The 24,514-nt window shown below is 41.6% G+C and overlaps 1 protein-coding gene across 2 annotated transcripts in view; it reads left to right on the top strand.

The window, feature by feature from the left end:
* LOC131064005 (L-idonate 5-dehydrogenase) overlaps nt 1–24,514 on the top strand; it is a 310,247-nt gene that overhangs the window by 250,434 nt on the left and 35,299 nt on the right. For both annotated transcript variants that reach the window (XM_057998016.2, XM_057998015.2), the window contains exon 5: nt 17,251–17,438. In XM_057998016.2, coding sequence (XP_057853999.2) covers nt 17,251–17,438 — 188 coding nt within the window. The remainder of the gene's footprint in view (nt 1–17,250; nt 17,439–24,514) is intronic.

Here is a 24,514-nt window from a genome sequence, read left to right as displayed (position 1 = left end):
TAAAAATTAGAAAAGGCCAAGTCTCACAAAATAATCCAATAGGCCAAAAAGACTTATTCGTGCCAAATCGATTCTTAAAGTAAAAAAAAAAAAAAAACTCCAAAAGGGAGAATTGCACAAAATGACCAAGCCCGAAAATTAGTAAAGGCTCTATAACTTGCAAAATTGGCTAGTGAGCCGAAAAGGTAAAGACGAAAGCATCAAAACTCAAAAATTGGCATGAAAGGCCGAAGGGCAAATTTGACAAAGCTAGGTTATGCCTAAAAGGTCACAATGATAGATAAAGCTCACAAATCGGCCTCTAAGGCCAAAACGTGAGAAAAGTTCACGAAATCATTCACGGAGCCGAAATTGCGCAAGGGTAGTTCTTAATCCAAAAGGGGAGAATAGAAGCCGAAATCACACCATCAAACCTCTTTCAAGCCGAAATCATCCAAGGAGAAAAAATCATGCAATATATGTGATTTGAGCCGAAAATGTTCTCGCGTGAATAAGGCAAAATAAACGAAGTTTGTTTCAAGCAAAGGAAAGGGGCATTGAAATGAAAAGAAGCAAAATTGCCCTTTCGCATCAAACGGATCGAATTCAACTAAGGTGGGTGTCTAAAAACCTCAAGACAATTCACACAAGATGCATTGAAAGGCCCTAAGTTTATGAAAGGTGAGTTTCTTCTAGGGCATAAGGCGTTCAAGAGGAAGTTTGGCAAAGTGTTAGAGGCCAAAGTATACTCAATATGCAGTCAATAAACAGGGCATAGGGCGTTCAGGGGGGATTTAGCAAGTTCATCAAAGGAGGACGTTCTCTCATTTCTTTGCATTTGGCCGAAACTGCAAGATCTCTCCAAACCGTTAGGGTCAAAACCACGCCACATCGGGCTAGTGCACCATCAGCATTTGCAGTCAATAAATCTCTTCATTGCACTTCTAGGTAAGTCCAAATTCTTCTTTCAAATGGTTAGCACTTTGCAAGATGGACATTTTTTTTTTTAAACTAAGGTTATTATGTAGCTGCACTGTGTAAAATCTTGAGAACAACTAGAGAAAACACCAACTTAACCATCAAGCAGCCAAATTCGGCCTCCAACCAAAATTTGAGACTTAGACAAATTTAGGGATAATGGTCTAAATGGCTGCAAACGTAAAATCATCTTTTTCAAATGCACACTCAAAACGTTCAAACGCTCAATCAAAACTGAAAACTTAAAACGCTGAATCATGCAAATTGATAGTATTTGTAACTTTTCGCTCTCGAGCAGCATAAAGAGCAACTTTTTTTGAAAATTCGCTCCACCAAATCGACCACTTGATTTTCAAAATCCAAATAGCATTTAATCTCCATCCAAAGTCCAAATTGTTTAAATGGCATGTTTTAGCAATATTTTCAAATTTCGATTATCTCGTTGATCATCAATGAAATGCTAACGCCGCTTATGGCACTGCTGACCCATATTTTCCCATTAAAGCCTATCTCGTAATTTGTGTCCGGCTATGCAGGATAAATGCCTAAATCAGCAACAAAGTCTTCAAAGGCACCTCACGCAACCGGAGCATCACGAACTTCCAATGCTGACGTTCCCCACAAGTTCAAAAAAATGAAATACCAGTACCAAGGAGTCAAAGAGTCCAAGGTCCAAAGTGTGTGGGATAATATAGGAGATAGAGACCTGGGACATATCGATGTTTAGGATTTCAGGAAGATGGTATATTCTCCTAACGCCTATGGCAAGCCCAGACGGATGTTGGAGAGTGGTATTACTCAAGCTGCCGGTTTCCCACCGGCCGTGCAGAATTATGAATTAGTAGTTGAGGCCACCAAGCATTATCAACCGGAAACCAAATTGGTGGTGTTGAAAGGGATGGTAATGGCCGACTTCACGCCTAAAGCAATTGGGGAAGCATTTGATATCCCGTTTCCTAATAATCCCACTACCATAACCATTGATGAAGACCAAATTGCTTATGATAAGGATCCTACTTCGTGCAAAACACTGATAAATGAAGAGTGGTTCAAAGAAAGAAGACCCCCAAGCACTAGGATTGGTAAGAAGACCCACAAAAGCGATTTCCACAATGAGTATGGCGATATGGTTACCTTGTTGAGCCGGGTCATTGTACTTCTGTAGTCCAATCTCTTTGAGGAATGGATGTTCTACTACACCGAGCAAGTCTTCGCTGGGAAATCTAAGTTTGACTGGGCTCAAATCATTAGCAATAATATTCATACACAACTGGTTGAGCTCGAAGAGAAGTACTTTGCTATGACCTCCTACCTGGTCTATGTGTTTACTCGACATCAGCCGCTGCCAGGACTAATCAAGAGAGGTGAGATTGGGAATGGGCCAAATCAGGTGAAAGTATATGACTGCTATCCTCAGATGCATTACTATGACGTAGCCCAAAGAGAAAAGAACAACATTGCATATGCGATCAGCCAGTATGAGCGGGTCAATGACGCTTTTACAATGCACATAGTTAGATGGATGCAAGGAGGGTTGCACATAAGGCTATCAAAGCAGGACACCACCCTGATTAGAAAATACGATGCATGGTTCATCCAGTTCCCTAGATTCAACTACATTAGAATAGCAGGCTTTGAGGGAACACCTTATCGGCTTCCACGTTACCCATTTGATAGATTAGTCCTCATGGAGGTTGCAAGGCAGGCACACCCAGTAGGCAGCATAGGACAAAAAGAAATCAAGATTCACCTTCCCCATGATCTTAGGTAACCTTGATGTGCACTTCAAGAATTCAGTGCAGGCCGAGGAGTCATTCAATGAACTGGCCTCCTATTGCTTATAGGAACATTTCCCTAGGAAATGCTTTGATCATGGTGGATTGGGAAAGAAAGCCTACGGCAAGCATTACTAGAGGACTACTGGAGCAATTGTTCAGATGACTTTGAGGTCTGTCGGCGGGAATATTCAAGGTTGAGTGTTCAACAAATGTGACTTTATGAGTACCGCCAGGTTCCGGATTAGGTAACAAACTATGGAAATTGCTTGCAAGTCCGGGAATTTGAAGCAATCAAGGACCTCCTGCCATCCATTGATTGGACTCAAGACCCTATCACAGATTTTGAAGCTGTCATGGAGGGTCTAAGAAGGTACACAGATAACTGGCTATCCAAACAAATAGAGAGGCTAGCCCATGAAGGAACCCAATTCACATACAATTTGATGGGTAGTCTCGATTCCCAGTCTTCAAAAGACAAAGGAACATCAAGCGCGCCAAAAGAAGAGGTTGAGAAACCTAAAAAGAAGAGAAAGAAAGCAAGAGCCAATAGAGGGACTCGGACGTCGAAAAGGACAAGAGAAAAGATCCCAATCAGGAGGCCAGAGGTTACTTCCTCATCCAAGGACCCCAGTTTAGAGGATGATGTGATTGAACTTGATCACCTTCCAACTCCACCTTCACAGGATGATCTCGTTGCATCAGAGGCAAATAATCCACAAATACAAAATGAGCAAGAAGCAAAGGCAAGGATCATTGGTTTGGATGGACCTAAGAATCAGGTCAAGGAAGGAGAGATTGCACCTGATCAAGGGATTGGTAAACAAGAGCTCACGCAGGAGAGCAGGCATGAGTTGCAACAGGAAGGCGGCAACAAGGATGACACCACGGTTGAGGGAGAAAGGGAAGAAGATAGAACACAAGAACCCAACATAACTGAAGAACAACCACTATTAGAGGATACCCATCAGTTACTCAGTGAGGTGGGAGAGAACTCAAGCGTGAGTAAAGGATTAGATACTGCACCCATTCCTCCTTCTGTGTTCGATCAGTTGCAGATAGGTAGTGGATCAGCTGGGGCAACCAAAGAACAGAGTGGGGATTTAGTAGTCACATCTGGATAGACCATCCCTCATGACTGGTTGATAGCCCAGGCACAGCGGAAAGCGGCTGTCAAGCCACCAATTGACCTAGAGAATATCTTCTCTCGGATAGGAGAAATAAAAGCTGAAGGAAAGAAAAAGCCAAAGACTTACTCTAGGATTACCAAAGATGAGCAAAGGAATCGTACGATTTATATTGCTGCCCCACCTGCAGACAAACCAGCAGATCAAGTTGCATTGGCTGACTATAGCATCACGTCCATTCCAATAGGGCGAGCAACCAAAGAGCAGGAGAGGGAAAAATTCAAGGATTCCATACAAAATATGCTCAGACAGCTAGATAAAATGACTGGTGAGAGAGATATGTACCGACCTCGTGCTGAGCAGGCTGAAGGATACATAGACCACCTGTTAAGACTGCCGCAACCACTAAATCCCGTGTTCCCCCATTGGCACTAGCACAAAAGACCACAGCTGAATTTGAGGGATTTCGTGACACTGCCAAGGTCGTTAGAGATGGATTTGAGGCATTAAGGTAAAAGGAAAGAAGATTATTAATGATGTGTTTGAAGTAAGACTCAAAATACATGCAACTCGGATAAAGATGCTGGAGGTACAAAAGGAGTACTCCAAAATCCAGGAAACAATTGGCTTGGCTCAACCACTCATGAGGGCTCTTTTCTGGACTCACACTTAGATTCATGCACTGCATTCTATCCTAGACCCCTATGATATCAATACTTTCAAAGAGTGGTATTGGATTGTCAGCATGAAAATGGACATGGCAGACATCGTTAGGAAAATTTGGGAGGAATGCGAGGAGGACTTGTCCAATATCGAAAACATTGGTGAAAATATCCATAAGGCATTGGTCATTGGCTGGAAGGATACCATGGAGGATGCTGATGTAGTGTCACAATAGAATGCCAGGTTGAAAGCCGATAAAACTGCATACTCTGTGGAAGACATAGAATGCATCAGCAAGCTGCACACAGACATATTACGTTTCGAAGATCAACAATCAGATTGGCGCGAGTGGCTAAGGATAGTGGACACTCATCTCGAGGGCATGCAGTACAAAATGCGTAGTCCTCCTTTTCCCTCTAATAAGGAATTGTTCCCTGTTTGTATGAAATCTCAAGAATATGTTCGAGAAGAACGTGTAGCAGACCGAGACATTTGGAAGGGTTACTTGCAAGGGGAAGTTGAATTTTTGGAGAAAGAGTATACCTCGGGGAAAGAAAAAGTGCTTTCTTGAAAATATCTATTTCTTTTAAATTCTAAATGCACTTTTTTAGCATAAAGTTTCTTTCCAACTACCAAAGTCATTGTAAATTTTTTAGCTCCGTGCAAGTGCACTTTTTGGAGCAGCTTTATGTTTGGTAGTTGGTAGTTATTAGTTAGTTGATGGTTGGTGATGATATTCTGTTATCCATTAATGGGTATGGGCAGCCATGTTTTATAGGATGAATCTGGGCCACTTGTAAGATTAAATCTTGGCCATTCATCCATTTCTGAAAGTCTATATAAGGGATGGTTTCTCCCTTATTTTTTAGTAAGAAATCTTGGATTGTTGTAGAAACTATGCAGAAATACATTCAGACTTGATGGAGATTAAAGTTGTTATTGTTTCATGTGAGTGCATGGTCTATTTCTTCACTCTTTGAATTTATGTTATGCATTTTGTTTTACAAAATAATATGTGCAAGTCGATATCTGATAGAAATCTTAATTCATACCATTAAGGATTGGCTGATTGCCAGTTCCTCTGCATGGTTAGTCTAAACTCACTAGTATGCTTAGTTCGGTTATTTAACATAGAGTGTATGAATGCCTTAAAATCAGCGTTTATGTTTAATAACATGAAAATTTGTTCCCCCTTTGGAGATTGTATCAATTTATCTAGTTGTGTGAATTGCTGGCGAAATAAAATTTGATTATTGCAAGGTCTCTGTCTATCAGCTTGAATGTGTTATTTTTAGGTAGAAGTAGTTAGCATCCTCCTTCCCCTTTGTTATCTCTTTTTTCCTTTTTTTTAAAATCTAAAAGTAAAGTATCCATAGCAGCATCAAATATATTGTAGAATCGGATGAATCAATTCGTAGAGCCTAGGGGAAATCAAGTCTGAGACCTTTTGAACCAAATCAATCCACCAACATCAGTCCCCTTTGTGTTTCCAGCAAAACACATTAAATTGTTGAGCTATCCTGCAGTCAAGACCTGACAACCAAAACATTGAGGTCATGCCCGCATGATCAAACCAAACAGCATTAGGGATTTCCTTATTTCAAGAGAGGATAGGATACTCACCATTCTATTTTGCTTTGATCGGAGAGAGTTGTAGCGATACGACTTTAGCCAGGTCAACACCTGCCATGTGGAATGTGTTACCTTCATCCTTCGGGCCCAAATTTGAAAATAATACCTAATATAGATGATTGATGCCTACATTAGTTCAAGAACCCTCTTGGCTCCGACAATGGTTTCAAAATCCCTCTTCATAGCCGAAGATCAATTTGGAGATTTTAAAACTTTTCCCTACAAAAGTTTGGCACTTCTTCAAAGTTGTGGGTTTTCCATCAGGTCCCAACATGGTTGTGAGAACCTTGAGGGGATACAACACAAGTTTTGAAACCTTAGGACGTTTCCAACTCAAAAGAAAGACTATAAAAAACTTTGGAATAGAGAGCTTGTTGAGACTTAGGAAGGTTTTGAGAACCTTGTCAAGGAGTGACAGGGTTCTCACAACCATGTTGAGACCTAATGGTGGTTTTGAAACCAATGAATAAATCCAAAGGAAGACGTGCATTTTCAAAAGAAAGATGTCTTTGTTGGAGTTTAGGATGGTTTTGAGAACCTTGTCAGGGACTGACCAAGTTTCACAACCATGAGAATTTCCGACAACAGAAGCCAAACTTGAAAGAAAGATAACTTTTTTGGGACTTGAAGGAGTTGTGGAAACCTTGTCAAAATTTGACATAGGTTTTAAAACCATGGGACTTTTCTTGAAACCCATTTTGATGTAAGGATAATTTAGGACCATTTCCTTGAATTTGAATAGAAGGTTCTTGTTTAAAACTTATGATTTCAAGTTGTTTGTTGTTGTGAATCATTTGAATTCATGATAATTTCTAGTTTGAACGTGGGTGGTTTAGAGGGAGAGTCTCCCTTGCATCATTAGGCTATATATAATGCTTTTGTGTGGACAAATCCCTGTTTACCTCACTGGGTAAACAGGAAGAATGCAGAAATCGAACAGCAATGTACAATGCAAATATAAAAGTACCAGAATAAGCTTTCCATTAATGTCAAAGGATGTTCATATTATATCCGTCGTCAACATTACATGTCCTCCAACATCGGGAGGTGGTACAATATATGACTGCCGAAGGGGTGCGACACAACCGTCGCGACTCCAACTACCTACCCGTCGGCTAACTAACTGACCGCCGTAACACATTATTACCGACGACAACATAAACATAATATAACAACATAACATAATGATTATTCCCGACAACATCATCCCCCCAAGAAAAGAAGTCGACTCCGACGACTTAACCAGTCAGGCCCGGATCTTATACACTTGCTGCGTCCTCACCTGAAAACCCTTTTCTACTACCATCTGATGCTCAAGTGCGGATTTCACCAATATTGCTTCCTTTGCCATCACAGTTCTCCTGGGCCTAACCCAAACTTGTCTGCAAAACACGTTTTTCAGTCTCAGCTTCCACCAACTGCTACTCAAATGATTCTGTCTCCCTAGCCAATTTGTCCTCGATAGCCACCCGTGCTGCTCTCTCGGCATCCAACTCCTGGGTACGCTGAACTAAGTCTCACGCGACTATTGCCTCCAACCTGGTGGTCAGCTCCTCCCGAGCCCTCTGTGCATCCACCACGGCAACCTCACGTCCAACCGAGACATACTCCGAGTTCCTCAAAGCGTACCAGTCATGCCTGGAGGTGGCCACAATCTGCTGGCACAAATGCTAGGAGACACCACCTCAAATCCTCCATCACACTCCCCAAAGGCTAAAAACTGAACTGAATAACTCCCTGGTGTCATACAACTGCGCGGACCTGCAATGTCTTCCCTCAAACTCTGTTTGTTCCCAACCTCCAAATCCGTCTCCCTCTACGGCTTATGGCTTCCCCGCCAATGCTTAGCTGCAGGCTTCTTTCTCACAAGACGGACAACCACAACACTTCCCGTGGTCTTCTGTAGCTCAAAATAAACTGGGGGTCTGGGGGCAACGCCCCCAGCGGTCGAGGGGCAGCGCCCCAGGTGCGCTCCCTGTCGCAGTACAGGGCGGGGTCGAGGGGCAGCACCCCCGCCGCCAACACCAATTTACAACCTTCAGAACCCTACGAAAGTCCATGGCGCACTGCATTTCTGTGATATTTCAAGATGCCAAAAACCTTTCTTTTCTACTCTGAATTTCCGGTGTCCTGGCTTCAAACTCCAGCAAATCATTTGAAATCTGGCCGTCGTCGTTTTTTTTTTTAGGCTGCTGCGCGTTGGTGTGCGTAACCCTTGCTGTGCGTGTTGATCAGGCCGTGCTGTGCGTGGTCGGTGTTGTGCGGTGTGCGGTGTGTTATCCTTGCGCGGCGGTGTCTTCTTTCTATCCTCCGTGTGCGGCATGTTGTTCCCGCGGCCTTCGGTGGCTTCCACCGCACGGTGGCTCCACCGCACGGTGGCTCCACCGCACGGTGGTCCCACAGCACGATGGTGCCACCGTCGGTGGGTCCATCGCACGGTGGTCCCACCGTCGGTGGTGCCACCGCACGGTGGTCCCACCGTCGATGGTTCCACCGCACGGTGGTGCCATCTGCTGTGTCCACCGTACGGTGGCCACTTTTTCTTTCTTTCTTTTTTTTTTTTAAAATTTTTTTGACCGTACGGTCGCCTGTCATACGACCGTACTTTTTTTGACCGTACGGTCGCTATCATACGACCGTGATATTTTTCCCCTTTTTTTTTTTCAAGTGTCCCCCTCTGGACTCCCGGGTGTCCTTCCGGGCTCTCGGGTCCCCTACGTGCTTCTCGTGGTAGAGTTTCAATTTGAACCTATTGGTGGCGAGTTTATTTTCCATGGCCATCCGAAGACCTGGAACCACAAATTCTACAGGGACCATGGTCTCCTTCCCGTACATAAGAAGAAGAAGAATAATAAAGATTTTGAAGGCTGCGGCCTTCCACACAGGATTCCAATCGTTGCCGACACTCTTCGGATTATTTACGTCGCCAGGGTTTGGGGCATCTCCCTTCCAATATTCTTTGTATTCCGGCAGGTACACCTCTGTTGGTTGCTCTGGTTCCTCTACTTCGAGCCTGTAGCTTTGGAACATTTCGTAATCCTCCATTTGCCAATGGAAGAGCCCGTTAGTCGAGCAAACCTCATCTTCAGAACATCCCTCCAATTCTAGCACCCCTTCACTGTTCGGCTCCATCGCGTTCTTGCCCTTACTTTCATCGGGACCCCCTTCCCCTTTATTAGAGTCCTCTGAGTCCGAGTCGGAAGAGGCGAGCTCTTCGCCGACATCTTGGGTGTTTAGGTCAATGGTATATTTTCGCCCTCCCTTCTCCATGGAAAGTGTATTTTTCTTCCAATTGTGGTTTACCCTCGCGTTGATCAACCACACTCTCCCCAGGATGGCGTCATAGCCTTTCTTCTTCGAGGGAATAACCACGAAATCTAACAAGAATGGTTGCGTACCAATTGTCACTTGCTGGGCCATCAACAGGCCGAGTGGCTTAATGCCGTGTTGGTCCGCTCCCACCAGGTTGAATGTGGGTGGCCATAGGGTGGGCTTCCCCAGCCGCTTCCATGTTTCTTCTGGTAGTACATTCACCCCAGATCCACCGTCCACAATGGTGTCCTTCAGAATGGTCCCACGGATACCCATTTCTACCACAGCTGGGTGTCTACCACTGCTCACGGCTAGTAACATCGGGTCAGTCGAAGGGCTAACGGAAACCTCCACTTGTGGTGTACTCTTCGAAGCGGTGGCGGGAACCCCTACCTGTGGTGCACTCGACAATGCGGTGGCGGGAACCCCTCCCTGTGGTGAACTCGATAATGCGGTGCTTTGCACATTGGTGAGGATGGCAGTCCTCAATTGTGGCATAGAGTCTAGAAGGTCTTTTACCTTTATCGGCACCTCCATCTGCAAGATTTGCCCAATGATGTTATTTTCTGCTTCCGTACGGGATGATGTACTCGCCACCTGGTTGTCCCGTCGTTCGGTCGTCATCTCACGTTCAATATTGGCCTTTGCCTCTCGTAATCTCTCCTTCTCCGTACGGGGGTCGGGATAAGTGGCTTTTTTCGTCTGGGCGCGGGTGATCGCCAGTACTTCTTTCTCACCAGTCTTCTCAGCCTTCTCAATGTTGAGGAGATTAACCCCTGCCTGCGGGCAATTTGCGTCCTCATGGTCGCCTGGCCCACACCAACGACAGAGGTGCTGAGGGGTGGCTTCCTTCGTGCAATCACGGGCGAAGTGCCCCCACTGATTACAGGCCCTACATTGGATAATTGGTTGGCCCTTGGCGTCATACTGGAGACGGCTTCCGTTATTGTTCATATTGTTATTATTACCTCTTCCTCGCCTGTTGTTTCGATAGCCGCCAGACGAGGCGTTGTTGCTCGCAGGCTGGGACGTGCCGGCTGACGCAGATGGTTCTGTAAAGAGAACCTGTTGGTTATGGGTCCTCATATTGTACGGACACTCCTTGGTAAGGTGTCCGGCAATCTGGCAAATATCACAAAATGCTTTTTTCGGACAAGACCCCTTGGTGTGTCCGTCGGTACAGCAGTCCGTGCACCATAACTCCCCTTCGTCGCCCTTGCTTGTGCTTCCTTTGGTTGCCTTTATCTCTCTCATCATTCGCTCCATATCTTTCTGGAGAGCCCGTACCTTCCGTTTAGAGTCGTCATCACTGCTATCGCTTTTGTCAGAAGAGGAATCATCCTCCGACGAGGATTTATTTTTCTTCTTCTTGGACGTCTTCTATTCACTTTCTAAATCCATTGCCCTGTTATAGGCGTCGGAATATGAAGAGGGAGGTACTATCTTCATTTTTTGTCTAAGGGATTTCTTTAGACCTTCCACGAACCACCGTTTTTTCAGTCCGTCTGTCGGCTGGTTCTCCATCTTTCCTAGCAGCTCTTTGAGCCGCCGGCTGTAGGTTCGAACAGTCTCGTCCTTTCTCTGTTTCGTGCCGTAGATTTCGGCTACGATCTCATTATCGTCTCTTAGGAGACGAAACTCTACTTGAAATTCCTTCTTCAAGTCTGCCCATGTGCTAATCTTAGCCTTATCCGTATCCGAAAACCAGTCGATGGCTACGCCCCTCAGGGTTGCGGGAAACTGTGTTACCCACTCGTCCTCATCGGTAACACCATTCGCTCTCCAAATTGTTTCACAAGTGCGACAGTGGCGGACAGGGTCTTCTTTCCCATCCCCATGGAACTTTGGAAGTTTTTGTTTTTGTGCCATGCCTTGTCTTTTTACTACTGGTGGTTGTTGTCCTACTCCGGATGGGTCGGATCCTATAAGGGGTGCTTGACCGCCGTGCCCCGGTGTCCCTCCGACACTCCTGGCAGCCCCGGTGTCTTCTCCCTCTCCTGCCTCCTCCCCACTCCTTGGAGTTTTCCTAGCCTCTGGTGTGTGTGGCAAGTCCCTCAAATCCCTCAACTGAGTTTTGGTATACTCTATCCTGCGGCGAGTTTCCGCAAGTAACTCCTCCCGACTCCGTGGGTGGCCGCTGGCCTCACCGTCCCCTTCGGAGCGTTCCTCCTCTCTTCGCTTATACCTCTGTCGCCTTTCCGCTTGCTGTTCAAGGATCAAGGCACGTTGGGCTACTGCACGTTCATCTATATATTGTGGCTTATTTTTGTCTTTATTCAATGTATTGGGCATTAATTCCCAAACAGCTTTCTATATACTTAATGGCATACTTTTATTCATTCATAATGTGGAAGACAAGTTTATGCCAACAATATGACATAATTATTACAATAAGTGTTTTTTTATTCCGCCCCGTATGGCTCACGGTTCAAATGCCCCTGACCTGGCGCCATCTCGTTCTGCTTCCCGTTCCTCGTACTGTTGCAAAATTTCTTGGCGTCGCTCCTCCCGGGCAATCTCCTCCAGGCGAGCTTGTTGTGCCAACGATGCTTGTGCTAGCAATCGGGGGAGATGGTTCATCAACCGATTTACCTCCGGACTCACTTCCAACGCTGTCCACACGGCACTTGGTGGGACTTCCGCCTCCGCCGCCTCTCGTCGCACGTAGGTCTGAATGGCTACTTGGAGTAGAATCGAAAATTCTCTCGTCGCAGTGTCTTCTCCTACGTAGAGTTTTGTTTGGGCATCGTCCACTTCTGGGTTTATTTCACCAACGGGTAGGCCCATTTGGTCTGTGCGCCATCCGTGTCTTCCGTTCCCAAGTTAGTCTAGGCAACGGCGCCAAATGTTTACCTCACTGGGTAAACAGGAAGAATGCAGAAATCGAACAGCAATGTACAATGCAAATATAAAAAAAGTACCAGAATAAGCTTTCCATTAATGTCAAAGGATGTTCATATTATATCCGTCGTCAACATTACATGTCCTCCAACATCCGGAGGTGGTACAATATATGACTGCCGAAGGGGTGCGACACAACCGTCGCGACTCCAACTACCTACCCGTCGGCTAACTAACTGACCGCCGTAACACATTATTACCGACGACAACATAAACATAATATAACAACATAACATAATGATTATTCCCGACAACAATCCCACTCTCATATTATTTTTGACAAAATTCACAAACTAAATCCCTAAACCTAAATTCAAGCCAAAACCAGGACTGGTAATTTAGGTTCTAAGAATTTGGCTCATTTATAACAAGTGTCCTTCTTTCGCATTAGGCAAGCAATGCATATTGAAATCATTTTTGTGATATCACCAAATCTAGGAATATCCTCATCAAGAGGATATAATTTTTTTAGGGTTTGAATGAATTGAGGTTGCTGCCCTATTGGGTATAAATTCGAACTGAATATGAAAATGGCATCAACAAAATTGAGTGTGCACTATGATGAACACTCAAGAATCAGGTACAAATGCACCCTCATGCATTGGCCTCTGTCATTAATGGAGGTAAGCGTTGTGACATTTTCACACATCATCCCATTGCAAATGGGGACCCCACTTTTGCTTTCAGTTTTAGGATTTTTAGGTTATTTTGCTAGAGAGCAATCCTTTAGGATCAATAAGTTTGAGTTGATCTCACATCTAGCATTTTCAGAGTTAATGATTCACATCTTTTGCTTGCAAAATCAGAAATAAAGTGCTGAAATTTGGCTAAGGCAAGTTGGTTCAGGAGGTCAATATTCTAAGGAAAGAGAGGCTAGAAGTCTAAATCATCATGAAAAGGCTCAAGGAAACGATTAAGTTAGCGAATTTGACATCTTGAAATCATTTCCAATGAAGCCTCCAAAGCACGAACTAAGACTTCCAGTCGAACATCAAATCCACGAACTAAGCCTTGGGACTTCCTTTGACCCCTCAAATCAGCGAACTAAGCTTTGTGCATTGCATTGTTTGAAATGAGATCATGATCTTGCTAAGTGAATTGTTAGGAAGATGTTGCAAGCTTAATTGATAACAAGTCAGGAAAGCCTTGATCACTTCCTTTGAGCTCTCAAATCCATGACCTAAGGATTTTGACTTCCTTTGAGATCTCCAATCCACGACCTAACGATTTTGATTTCCTTTGATGCCTCAAATCCACGACCTAAGGATTTTGATTTCCTTTGATCCCTCAAGTCCATGAACTAAGACTTCCAATGAGGCTCTTAATCCACAAACTAACCATTCACACATCCTTTGAGCTCCCCAAACCACGACCTAGGGCATGGCAATTTCCAATGAGGTTTCAAATCAGTGACCTAAGTGTTTTGATCATTTCCAATGACCCCTCCAAAGAGCGACTTAAGCCTTTCCACTTCCGATGAGGCTCTCAAGGCACGAACTATGGATTTAGTTATTTCCTGTCAACCCCCAAAAGCACGAACTAAGGATTTTCACTTCCTATGACCCCCTAAATGTCCAAACTAAGGATAGCGCTGCCCAAGGAGGAAGTGTGATTTCATTCAAAGGCAGAGGGAAGATATTAAACACTTGCGCCACCTTGAGAATGGGCCCCACAATGAGAAAATGTTTTTTATTCAAATTCAAAATTGGTGAATCAAGTCAGCTTTTGGAAATCAAAATTGTAAATCATTAAATGAAATGCATGAGTCGGCCTTGTGATGAGGTATCACACCACCTTTAAGCGACTATAAAGCAATGTTGATCATTGCATTTGATCAACATCCAATCGATAATGTGAAGGATCTCATTCAGGTAGTGACTTTGGTCAGACATAGCAGAGATTCCATTCCAAGCTAATATTGCCAAAATCGCCATTGCTAGGATAGCGAATCCATTCACCATTTGTGACGATTTTGATCAAGCTTCAAGCACTTCCAATACCCTTGCCAAGGCGCGACATTCCTTCCTCTTACACTTCCATCTCCTACCATTTCATCTCCTATCATTTCATTTCCTTCCATCTCTTCTTCACCTTCTTTCCTTTCATCCATCTTTCCTTCCTTCCATTTCCACTTCCTTTGCCATCTGAAACCAATGCAAAGCAGGCCTGTCTCAGACCTGAAACCCTTAAAATCAGGCTTATAAAAGTGAGAAATCAAATATAAATCAGGCCTGAGACAAAATGAAACTCTGATTATCAGATGTTTCCATGATCAGAAAATTCATTTCCAGATTTAGAGAAGGTAGTACAAAGCTTGATTAGTACCTTTTGCAATGTCTTGATTCAAGTTATGTTTGTTTCCAGGTTTGATGCAAATGGGATGAACATGTAAAGGAATGTGATGAGGATCAGCTCCAAGATGAAGGCTTATCAGCTCGCATACAACATCAATATTTCACCACATAAGCAAGGACAAGGGCCCAAGGGATATATTGCAACACTTCAATTCTCAAGCTCATACAAGGCAGCTGATGGGATCATCATCATAGACTATAAGGGAAGAGTAGGAGTCATCTACATCAAAGGGAGCACAAGAAGACTCCAAGCTTGGAATGAAAGATTTCCACCGCATGAAGAAGATAATATTATACATTGAAGATCAATGCATTCAAGGCAAGAAGGAAGGATTAAGCATAAGCATCACAAGGTCTACATCAAATGCAGTACTAAGGCAGAATTCCCAGACAAGAAGATGAGAAGTGAGATGATCACGAAGAAGCATAACCACACACCTGTGATGAGTTACAAAGAGCAGCCAGTTGAGGTGGCGTCTAGTCATCTTATCCAATCACATCATTCAAGATAAGGCATCCAAGTTCAATGTACCTGACTCATCCAACAAAGAGATAACTACCACATGTGGGCACAAAGTCCGATGCACCTACTCTCACCATCTATTTGTCAATTATTCAAGGAAGGACATGTGCCCCATTTATTGTAGTTTTATCATTGGTCAAGCATTAAATGCTTTGTAATGGGTGTAACAAACCCTAGTTAGGGTTTCTATCCTTCAATCTTGGCCATTGAATGTGAGTCAATCCGAGCCCTTCAATTGTAATGAAAGCACTATATAAGGCTCCCCTCTTTCATTCGTATTTGTTAATAGTTAATAGTTAATAGTTCAAGAATAGATCAATAGCAAATAGCTAGAGTAGGGTAGGAAGAGAAGGCAAAGATTGTTGCCAAGACTTTGTTGTAAGAAGCATGTAAACTTCATTGAAGATATGGTGAAATTCATATGTTGATTCAACAATTTGTATGGTCTATACTTCTCGTTTTTTTTCCATGTTGTTTAGATGAATGGAAGAACTTTGTGCATGATCAATGGTGAAATTTGTACATCCACACTACTAAAACTTTGCTGATTGTAAAGTGCTTTGCGTAGTCAATTCGATTCATCTCAACTGAGCTTAACTTCAATTGCTACTTCTTCATCAATATGCTTCACCTTGAGGGTATCTAAGCTTGTAGTGGTGATTTGAAAATCATAAAGCTATCCCTAGAATATCGCACTAGCCTTGTCGAGATGTTCATTGCATGTCAAAGCAAAGCTTAGTTGAGTTTCATCAAAGATTGTCCATTGCTCTTACATTCCTAGGATTAGAATAGCTTTCTCAACCCTCATCCTTTTTCGTTTTTTTTTAAGTGAAGTTTCCACATTCCAATGACATCCAAGTATTCAAGATTCAACGTGAGCCCCCCCTTGTGATTCTAGCAATATCACATCAAACAATTGAGTCTATCCAAGAGCACGTCAAGACCTGACATTCGAAACCTTGGAGTCATCCCATTTGATCACGCAGCTTAGCATTTGGGGAGTCTTTGTTCAAGAGAGGATAGAATACATAGTATTTTATTTTGTGTTGCATCGTGCGTAAAAGCACCATCAACAGTAGCCATATAAATGACATTGTCACCCAAATTGCACAAGAGAACCAAGCACCCATCTAGTTGTATGGTTAGAGCCATTTAGGTGCAAGTTTACTTCAAACACTAGATGTGCAAGCTCCATTAATGAAATCATTTATGATATTATAGTAAAGAGAAATATACACAAACACACAAAAAGATGCTCTAGTAATGTAGATCTGACACGTTACATTAAGTCTTCCTTGCCCACTCATGCATCCTATGGACAAGGGGCAGCCACTCGTGCACCCTATTTGAACCTGAAGTTGTGAAAACACACAAGTGACAATAGTCTAAACTACACCTATATGCACATTAAAATTTCTCCAACAATGATCCCAAAGCCTCTATTTATAGGTTCACTTCAAATGAGGATGCACTCCACAAGTGGCATGTAACCTCGTGCCACCAAATGTTCCTTTTTTTAGTGACATTCATCCTATTTCACATATACCATTACATTCATTTCCAGTTTATATTATAAACTACATGTCCCACCCTACCCTTGTACATCAATATTCTAACCCCTTAGACTGCCCCATATATTACATGCATTGCAGTTGTCGGTGCCAACTTGTAAGATTTAAGCTTCTTTCAAAATAAGTACTTGCCTTAAGATATAGAGTTGTAAAATGTCAAAATCGGTGGCCCCAAGTTTGTAGGAAACTTGAGTGTGTTGGTGACGACAATATATGCTCATTTTGTGGATTATCTTGCATGTCATGCTGCAAAAATAAGTAATGTTTTCTATTGGATTGTGTTACTGCTGCTAACTAGGATATCTTTTCCTTTTGAAATATAGTAATATCATAACATAAAGGCTGTTCTAAAAGCCTCTTCAAGAACATAGGACAAGAAGGATTTGATGTACAATCTTCTTTATTAACAATTCATTTCTCCCATGACATGCACAGGATTGTGATGGTGAATATCAGGCAATACGTAGTGCCATGGGGGGTCTAATCGATGCAACGTTTGAATGTGTTGGAACTACAAGAACAATGACAACAGCATTAAAAGTCACAAAATCTGGAGGGAAAGTTTGTTTAGTTGGGATGCTACATGATAAGATGACACTTCCTTTGACTGCTGCAGCTGCAAGGTACTGGCTGAATATCTTTATAGAATATCACTATTCAAAGATACCTTTTTACTACCTTACAGATACACTAATTTAAAGATATATAATGTTTTTATTATTTTTTGTGTTGTTGATTTTATCTTTAGAAGGCAGCAGTGAACATGGAAACTAGTTTATTTCAATTGTGTTTAAGCATCTGCATGACTGTAATGAAAGTATGTTGATTGGCATTAGTGGGTGTGATTATTTATTTTTAATGTATAGTCTTTACCAAAGCCTTTGAGCTGTAATTTAATGTTTAATTACTCTGAATGAATTTCAATCTTTTCTACTTGTCCCTTGGACTCTCCAAATCCAATCAGAACAGAAATGCATATAGCATATAAGGTACAGTACCACCTCATGTAAGGATACATTTAGTATACCATGTTATATTATTTAAGAGCATTAAGTATTCTGCTCTCAACCTTGTGACCTGACTGAGCTTGCATATGTGTCTAAATAAAAAAGGTTCTGCCCATTTCAATTTACTGCTTCCTAACCGTAAAGACACAAGATCAATGTGCAAGGGGTGTCAAATGCTTAACAAAAATTTCAAAAATCTCATGAACCAAACTAAACCAAACCAGCAGGTGCCTCGCTTTAGTCTATTCAATGTAAGTCATAGAAGATCTGTTGGCAAAGCGAGCACATGGAAGATATTCAATCATGCATTGAAACCATCTTTTAATAGAGATTTCAGATGCCTACATTAAACTAAGAATTGGATAAATCTCAATGTCAAAGGTGTCCTTCCTTATAGCAGAACCATCATTTCTCTCACATTAACTATGATGCCAATGGCCTCTTGCTAGTTACAACCATGAGTTCTTGGACCCCAGTAGACAATATGAAGAGCAAACCTTGGATTTTTCAGATCAGTTTGGAGATAAATAGAACTCACTTCTATGCTATCATCTTCTCATTATCCCAATTCAAATAAAAATCCTAACACTGCGGTAAGTTAAAAAGGAGATTCAAACATGACTTCACCATTTGGAGCTCCAAATTCAAAAATACAATCAGCATAAGGCAAAGCCTACAGTTGTTGGAAAATCCATAAGGCCAATATCTCTTCTTGCAGTTGCAAATGTTTGAGAACTAATCACCAACCTCGTAAAACACACAAGGGAAGAAGAGGTAATCTCAGAAGATGGCCTCCAACATTAAGAAATCTCACCTTCTTGATATGTGAGGTGCTCATTGCTGTTACAATAATTCTAGATGAAGATTTCAGAAGGGAGGTACTCCTCGTGAAGTAGATCTTTGTTTGTGTAATGTACCCTTCCTTGGAGTAGATGGAAATGACCCATTTAGCCTATTTAATTCCCATAGGGTAATTTTGGGCTATATCAAGCAATAAATTAATTAATTAACTAAAGTTGTTCAATAAAGAAAATTTTATGGATGACTTTACTTTTAATTTTATAAAGTGGCTTAAGTGAATTAAAAGGGAAATATTAGACGTCACTTTATAAAGGTGCTTTAATAAAATATTTTTTAAGTGGGAAATTAAGAGGTCCCTTCAAGAATGTTCTATGAGACACTATAAAAAGAGGATTCAAGAGGTCATTTGGACATGCTTGTTTACTTATCTCTATTGTAGAGTTTGAGCTTCTTGTTTGAGCAAACCTTAGGACGAAAACTGTAAGTGAATTGGTTTCGGTGGTGAGATATCTACCCTAGACAATTAGCAAATGGAATCACACGTGGATTGAACAATTGAAGGTTTAATAATTTGTAAAGTCTTGCAGGAGAGACAAATTATTAATATTTGCAAGGGTTTACAAGAAAGACAAATAGACTCCATGTTTGAAGGCTTTTAAGGAAATCAAGACCACTTATCATAATCATTGTTGGGAAATAAAGATTGCTTAGTTTTGGGCGATTAAGATTTTATTGTTGGCTGTTATAGTGTCAACTAATTTGGGCATGAGATATCAGCATTGTGGAACAATTATAGCTCCCATTTCTGGCAGTCATTCATTTAATGAGATAGGCATGAGGATTTTGTGTTGGTCGTGGGTTTTATTGCAACCGCCTCTCTCCTTACTAGGGCATTTTGGGTTTCAATGTAGGAAATGCTACTTCATTCCAATACCAATGCTTGCCTTTTGGAGTTAATGCAACTCATTGTAGACTCTAAAATTCTTGGCGCAAATTAGTTGTTCCTTGTGGAGTTTGGAGATTTCACATATCAAATGTAACTATTTTTATCTACTAAAAAAGGGTCAGAAATAAATCTTGCTATCTCTTTACTTTGTGAACAATGTGAATGAACTATTAAATGTCACTCTATTATTTTAGTCATTTAAATGGCCATCATTGTAATATTATAATAAATAATATAAATGTTTTAAATGTTTATGTATTGCAATTCATTGTCAAATAGTACAGTCAAAAAACTCTTAAGAAATTATAGATAAAATTCCTAACCATTAAAAATTTCAAAAAAGTGCAAAAAATTACCATAGAATTGGGCTTGGGTCTTTATAGTTTGACCATCAACACCACCATTCTAATCATGCTCTTTAAAAATGTAAGAATAGTTTTCATTTGCATTTTCTCCTATTGACTCCATGATTTATATTACTATCCCTCCTACAGAAATTATTATGATGCCAAAGCATTCGTGCCCAGGGATAAGCCCAAACACGCACCAAACGATCACACACAGAAATTCAATCTCACAGCCACAAGAGAACAAAATGTTTATTGAGAACTTTTGAATCTAAATAAACAATGCTTGCTACACATTTCACAAAGTGCTTGAAAAACACATTTAACAATATGTCTATATTTCGACTCTTTGTTTTGTAGTTTCTCTACAGCTATCTTGTTCGGTCTTCCCTCCTCCATTTCTTCCTCTTTTTTTCCCCCCATTTCTCTACATCCTACCTCCTTTTCCCTCCTCAAATGTCAGGTCTACATGGCATTTGAAAGTTCAACCGTCAGCCACAGAAGTCCACTAATTACAACTTGCCACATGCAGCATATCGGTGAGACACCACTTCACTAAGACTCTTTTCAAGTCTCTTCAATCCTTGATGAAGAGTGCTTGCAGGAACAAACAACCATCGGTGAGACTTACATCGATGAAAGTCTTCGATCCCCGATGAGGATCGCAAACATGAATCGCATAAAGCCATTGGTGAGACTCACATCGGTAAGAAGTTCTTCAGGTACCATCGATTAGTGATGAGGAATATATCAAAGTGACAAGGAAGTATCGGTGAGGGACTTTTAAAGTCTCCTTGATGCCACCACCATCAATGACCAAGAACTCATCGGGGAGAAAAACTTTTGTCGAGGAGTGATGTGAGAGGTCTCTTCGATCCACCCAATTCATATCAATAAAGCACGGATACGTAAATCCGGAGCTTGTCGGAGAGACCTACCAACATTGGCATGAGGTTTCCCCATGTCCCTTCGACCAAGCCATGTCCCTTTGATGAAATAATGATGCCGACAGGATTACTCAGCATAGTGGGACTTCAATGAAGTCTTGCCAAGTAAACAATTGTTGCACGCTATCATGAAGACTTACTCAGATTGGGAAGACTGATTTTGTATCTTGTCGGTCCCTTGCAACATAGAACAAAGATCAACCAAAATTGAAATCAAAACAAAAACGCCACCAACAAAAATGAACATGTACAATGATGCGGATTGAGCCTTTGCCCAAGATGCTCCTACATCAGACACCTCGGGTAGAAGAAATGTTCCATGAGAGGAAACTCATGAACATTTGGGCCGATTTGGGATCTCAATCCCAAACCAAACTAGCTCATTCACCTTCAACCAAGATGCCTCCACAATAGGTTTCCCTTTCCATCGAACCAGGTATTCTTTTCCACGTGTCTTCTTGGCAACCCTGGAATCTATGATTTCATCCACCTATTCAAATTGTTTCTCATGTAGCTGATCCACCCAAGCTATTTCATCAGATGTATCTGCAGGCAGATGTGTTTGAGTGCTGATCTCTCCCTCATAATGCTTATACAGATCACTGACATTGAAGATAGGAGAGATATCTATGTTCTTCGGAAGGTCAACTTTGTAGGCATTGGCCGAAAACTTCCTCAAGATCCTGTAGGAACCTATCTTCTTCCATTTCAATTTTTTATAGATTCCCTAGGGAAACCTTTTCTTCCTCAAATGAACCCAAACCAACACACCAACTTGAAATTCATGCTCTCTTATGTGCAAGTTAGCATAATTCATGTACTTAGCAGTACTCTTTTCCACCTTTTCCTTTACTTGTGCAAATCCCTGATGTACTATGCAAAATCCTCTACCACAGCACTAGTCCTCACTAGATCTGCACTATCCCTTAGTTCATCCACTCCTCTTGGGTTGTAACCATACACTACATTGAGTGGGCTTTTTCCCACACTCCTTTTGATTGAATTGTTATAGGCAAACTCTGCTTGTGGCAACGTCAAGTCCCACTGATTTGGTCTATCACCAATCAAACATCTCAGCAAATTACCCAAACTCCTATTGACAACTTTAGTTTGACCATCAGTTTGTGGATGATACGCCGAACTGAGTTCTAACTGTCTACCTAATTTCTTCCACAATGCATGCCAAAAATGGCCAACAAAATTCGTATCACAATCTAAGATTATTCTTTTAGGCAAACCATGTAACCGAACTATTTCTTTGAAAAACAAATTGGCTATATGGGAAGCATCGCTAGTCTTCTGACATGGAATAAAATGAGCCATTTTAGAAAACCTATCGACAACAACAAAAACTGAATCATTGCCTCGCTAAGTTCAAGGCAGCCCCAAAATGAAATCCATGCTAATGTGTTCCCATGGTCTTTCCGAAATTGGTAATGGCTGATTCAATCTTGTATTTTGTTTCACGCCCTTAGCATGTTGACATATTTTGCATCCTTGTACCATCTTCTTGACTTCAACACTCAACCTTTGCCAATATTAATTCTCAGTTAGCAGAGCAGTTGTCTTATCAATTCCAAAATGTCCACCCAATCCACCACTATGTTTTTCTCTTATTAAATTCTCCCTCATGGAGCCTCGAGGTATGCACAACCTTTTCCCTTTGAACAACAAATTCTCTTGAATGAAATACTCCAGCCATGGCGTTCGATCCATTTCCATTGGATTCTTGTATGCCATCCATGCTTCCTTGAAATCTGGATCTTGTTCATACAACTCACCCAAAGAATCAAATCCAACAACATTCACCTTCAACTCATTCAACAGTAAACTCTTTCTACTTAGTGCATCAACAACTCTATTGGATTGACCACTTCTATGTTTCAAAACAAAAGAATAACTTTGCAAAAATTCAACCCATTTCAAATGCCTTCGATTCAGCTTACCTTGGCTGTTAATGAACTATAAGGCTTGATGATCTGTATACAGCACAAATTATTTTGGCAGGAAATAATGCCTCCACTTCTTGAGTGCTTGGACAATTGCATAAAATTCCTAATCATACAATGAATACTTCCTTTTCGCTTCATTCAACTTCTCGCTGAAGTATGCTATTGGTCTTCCTTCTTGACTAAGAACACCCCCAATTGCTGTTCCACTTGCAGCACAATCAACCTGGAAAACTTTTCTAAAGTTTGGCAACATTAACATTGGCTGCTCTGTCACTTTACTCTTCAATAACTGAAAACTCCTTTCTGCTGCAACCATCCACTTGAACTCTTTCCTTGTTCACTTCATTGTTTTAGTAATGGGAGCACATATACCACTAAAATTCCTTATGAACTTCCTATAGAAGCTCGCAACCCATGAAAACTACAGGCTTCAAAAGTACTCCTTGGCGATGACCAATCAACAATAGCCTTCACTTTCTCAAGGTCCATTTTCAACCCTTCCTCTGAGACTACAAATCCCAAATAAACTAATTCCTTTTTCATGAAAGTACACTTTTTCAGATTCGCCATTATCTTTCCTTCCTTCAATCTTTGTAATACAGCCCTAACATGTTCCAAATGTTCCTCTTTTGTCTTTTGTCTTACTGAAAATTAAAATATCATCAAGAGATACTATGACAAACTTACCAAGATAGGGCTTCAACACTTGGTTCATCAACCTCATGAATGTGTTGGGTGCATTTGTCAACCCAAATGGCATAACCAGCCACTCATACAATCCATCCTTTGCCTTGAACATTGTTTTTCACTCATCCCCTTCACGGATCTAGCTTTGATGGTACCCACTCTTCAAGTCCATCTTCGTGAAGTACTTTGATCCACTCAAACAGTCCATTAAATCATCCATTCTGGGCAATGGAAACCTCTACTTGATGGTGATCTTATTAATTGCTCTGGAATTAGTACACATTCTCCACTCACCTCCCTTCTTTGGCACCAATATTGCAGGTACAACGCATGGATTGAGACTCCCTAATCAACCCTTTGTCTAACAACTCCTAGACTTGTCTATTGATCTCCTCATTAACCTGAGGCATCATCCTATATGGTGCCTTATTTGGCAATCTTGAGCCCAGAATCAATCCATGCAATGACTGATTTCTCTTACTAGCGGAGTCCATCTAGCAACTCCATCATTACATTTGAATACTCGTCTATTAACTCTTGGATTGCCTCAGGCATCTTCTCTTCTTTTTCTACTATCATGTTTTGCTTCAGCTGGGGAACAAAAGCAAAACAAACTCCATCCTTCTTCAAGTCCTTCAAGAACTTCTTTCCTGAGACCAAACACACTCTGGAAGTGCCTTCTATATCTTCTTCTGTATCCTTCATCGGATTTAAAACAAATTCTCAACCATCCTTCTTGATGGTGTAAGTGTTACTCTTCCCATCATGAACTTGTCTATCATACTACCATGGTCTTCCCAGCAAAATGTGACAGGCATCCATTGGCATCACATCACAAAGGATTTCATCCTTATAGTCATCAATCTGAAATTTAACAAAACATTGTTCTTTCACCACCAACTGATGCTCTTTCTGCAACCATGAGACCTTGTACGAGCTAGGATGTTTCATTCTTTGCAACTTCAGCTTCTTCACCATCTCCTCAGACACTATGTTGTCTATGCTGCCACTA

Source organism: Cryptomeria japonica, chromosome 11 (genome assembly GCF_030272615.1).
Source record: "Cryptomeria japonica chromosome 11, Sugi_1.0, whole genome shotgun sequence".
NCBI classification, from domain to species: Eukaryota; Viridiplantae; Streptophyta; class Pinopsida; order Cupressales; family Cupressaceae; genus Cryptomeria; species Cryptomeria japonica.
Note: the sequence above shows the minus strand (reverse complement) of the source record. Positions and strands in the feature narration are given on the sequence as shown.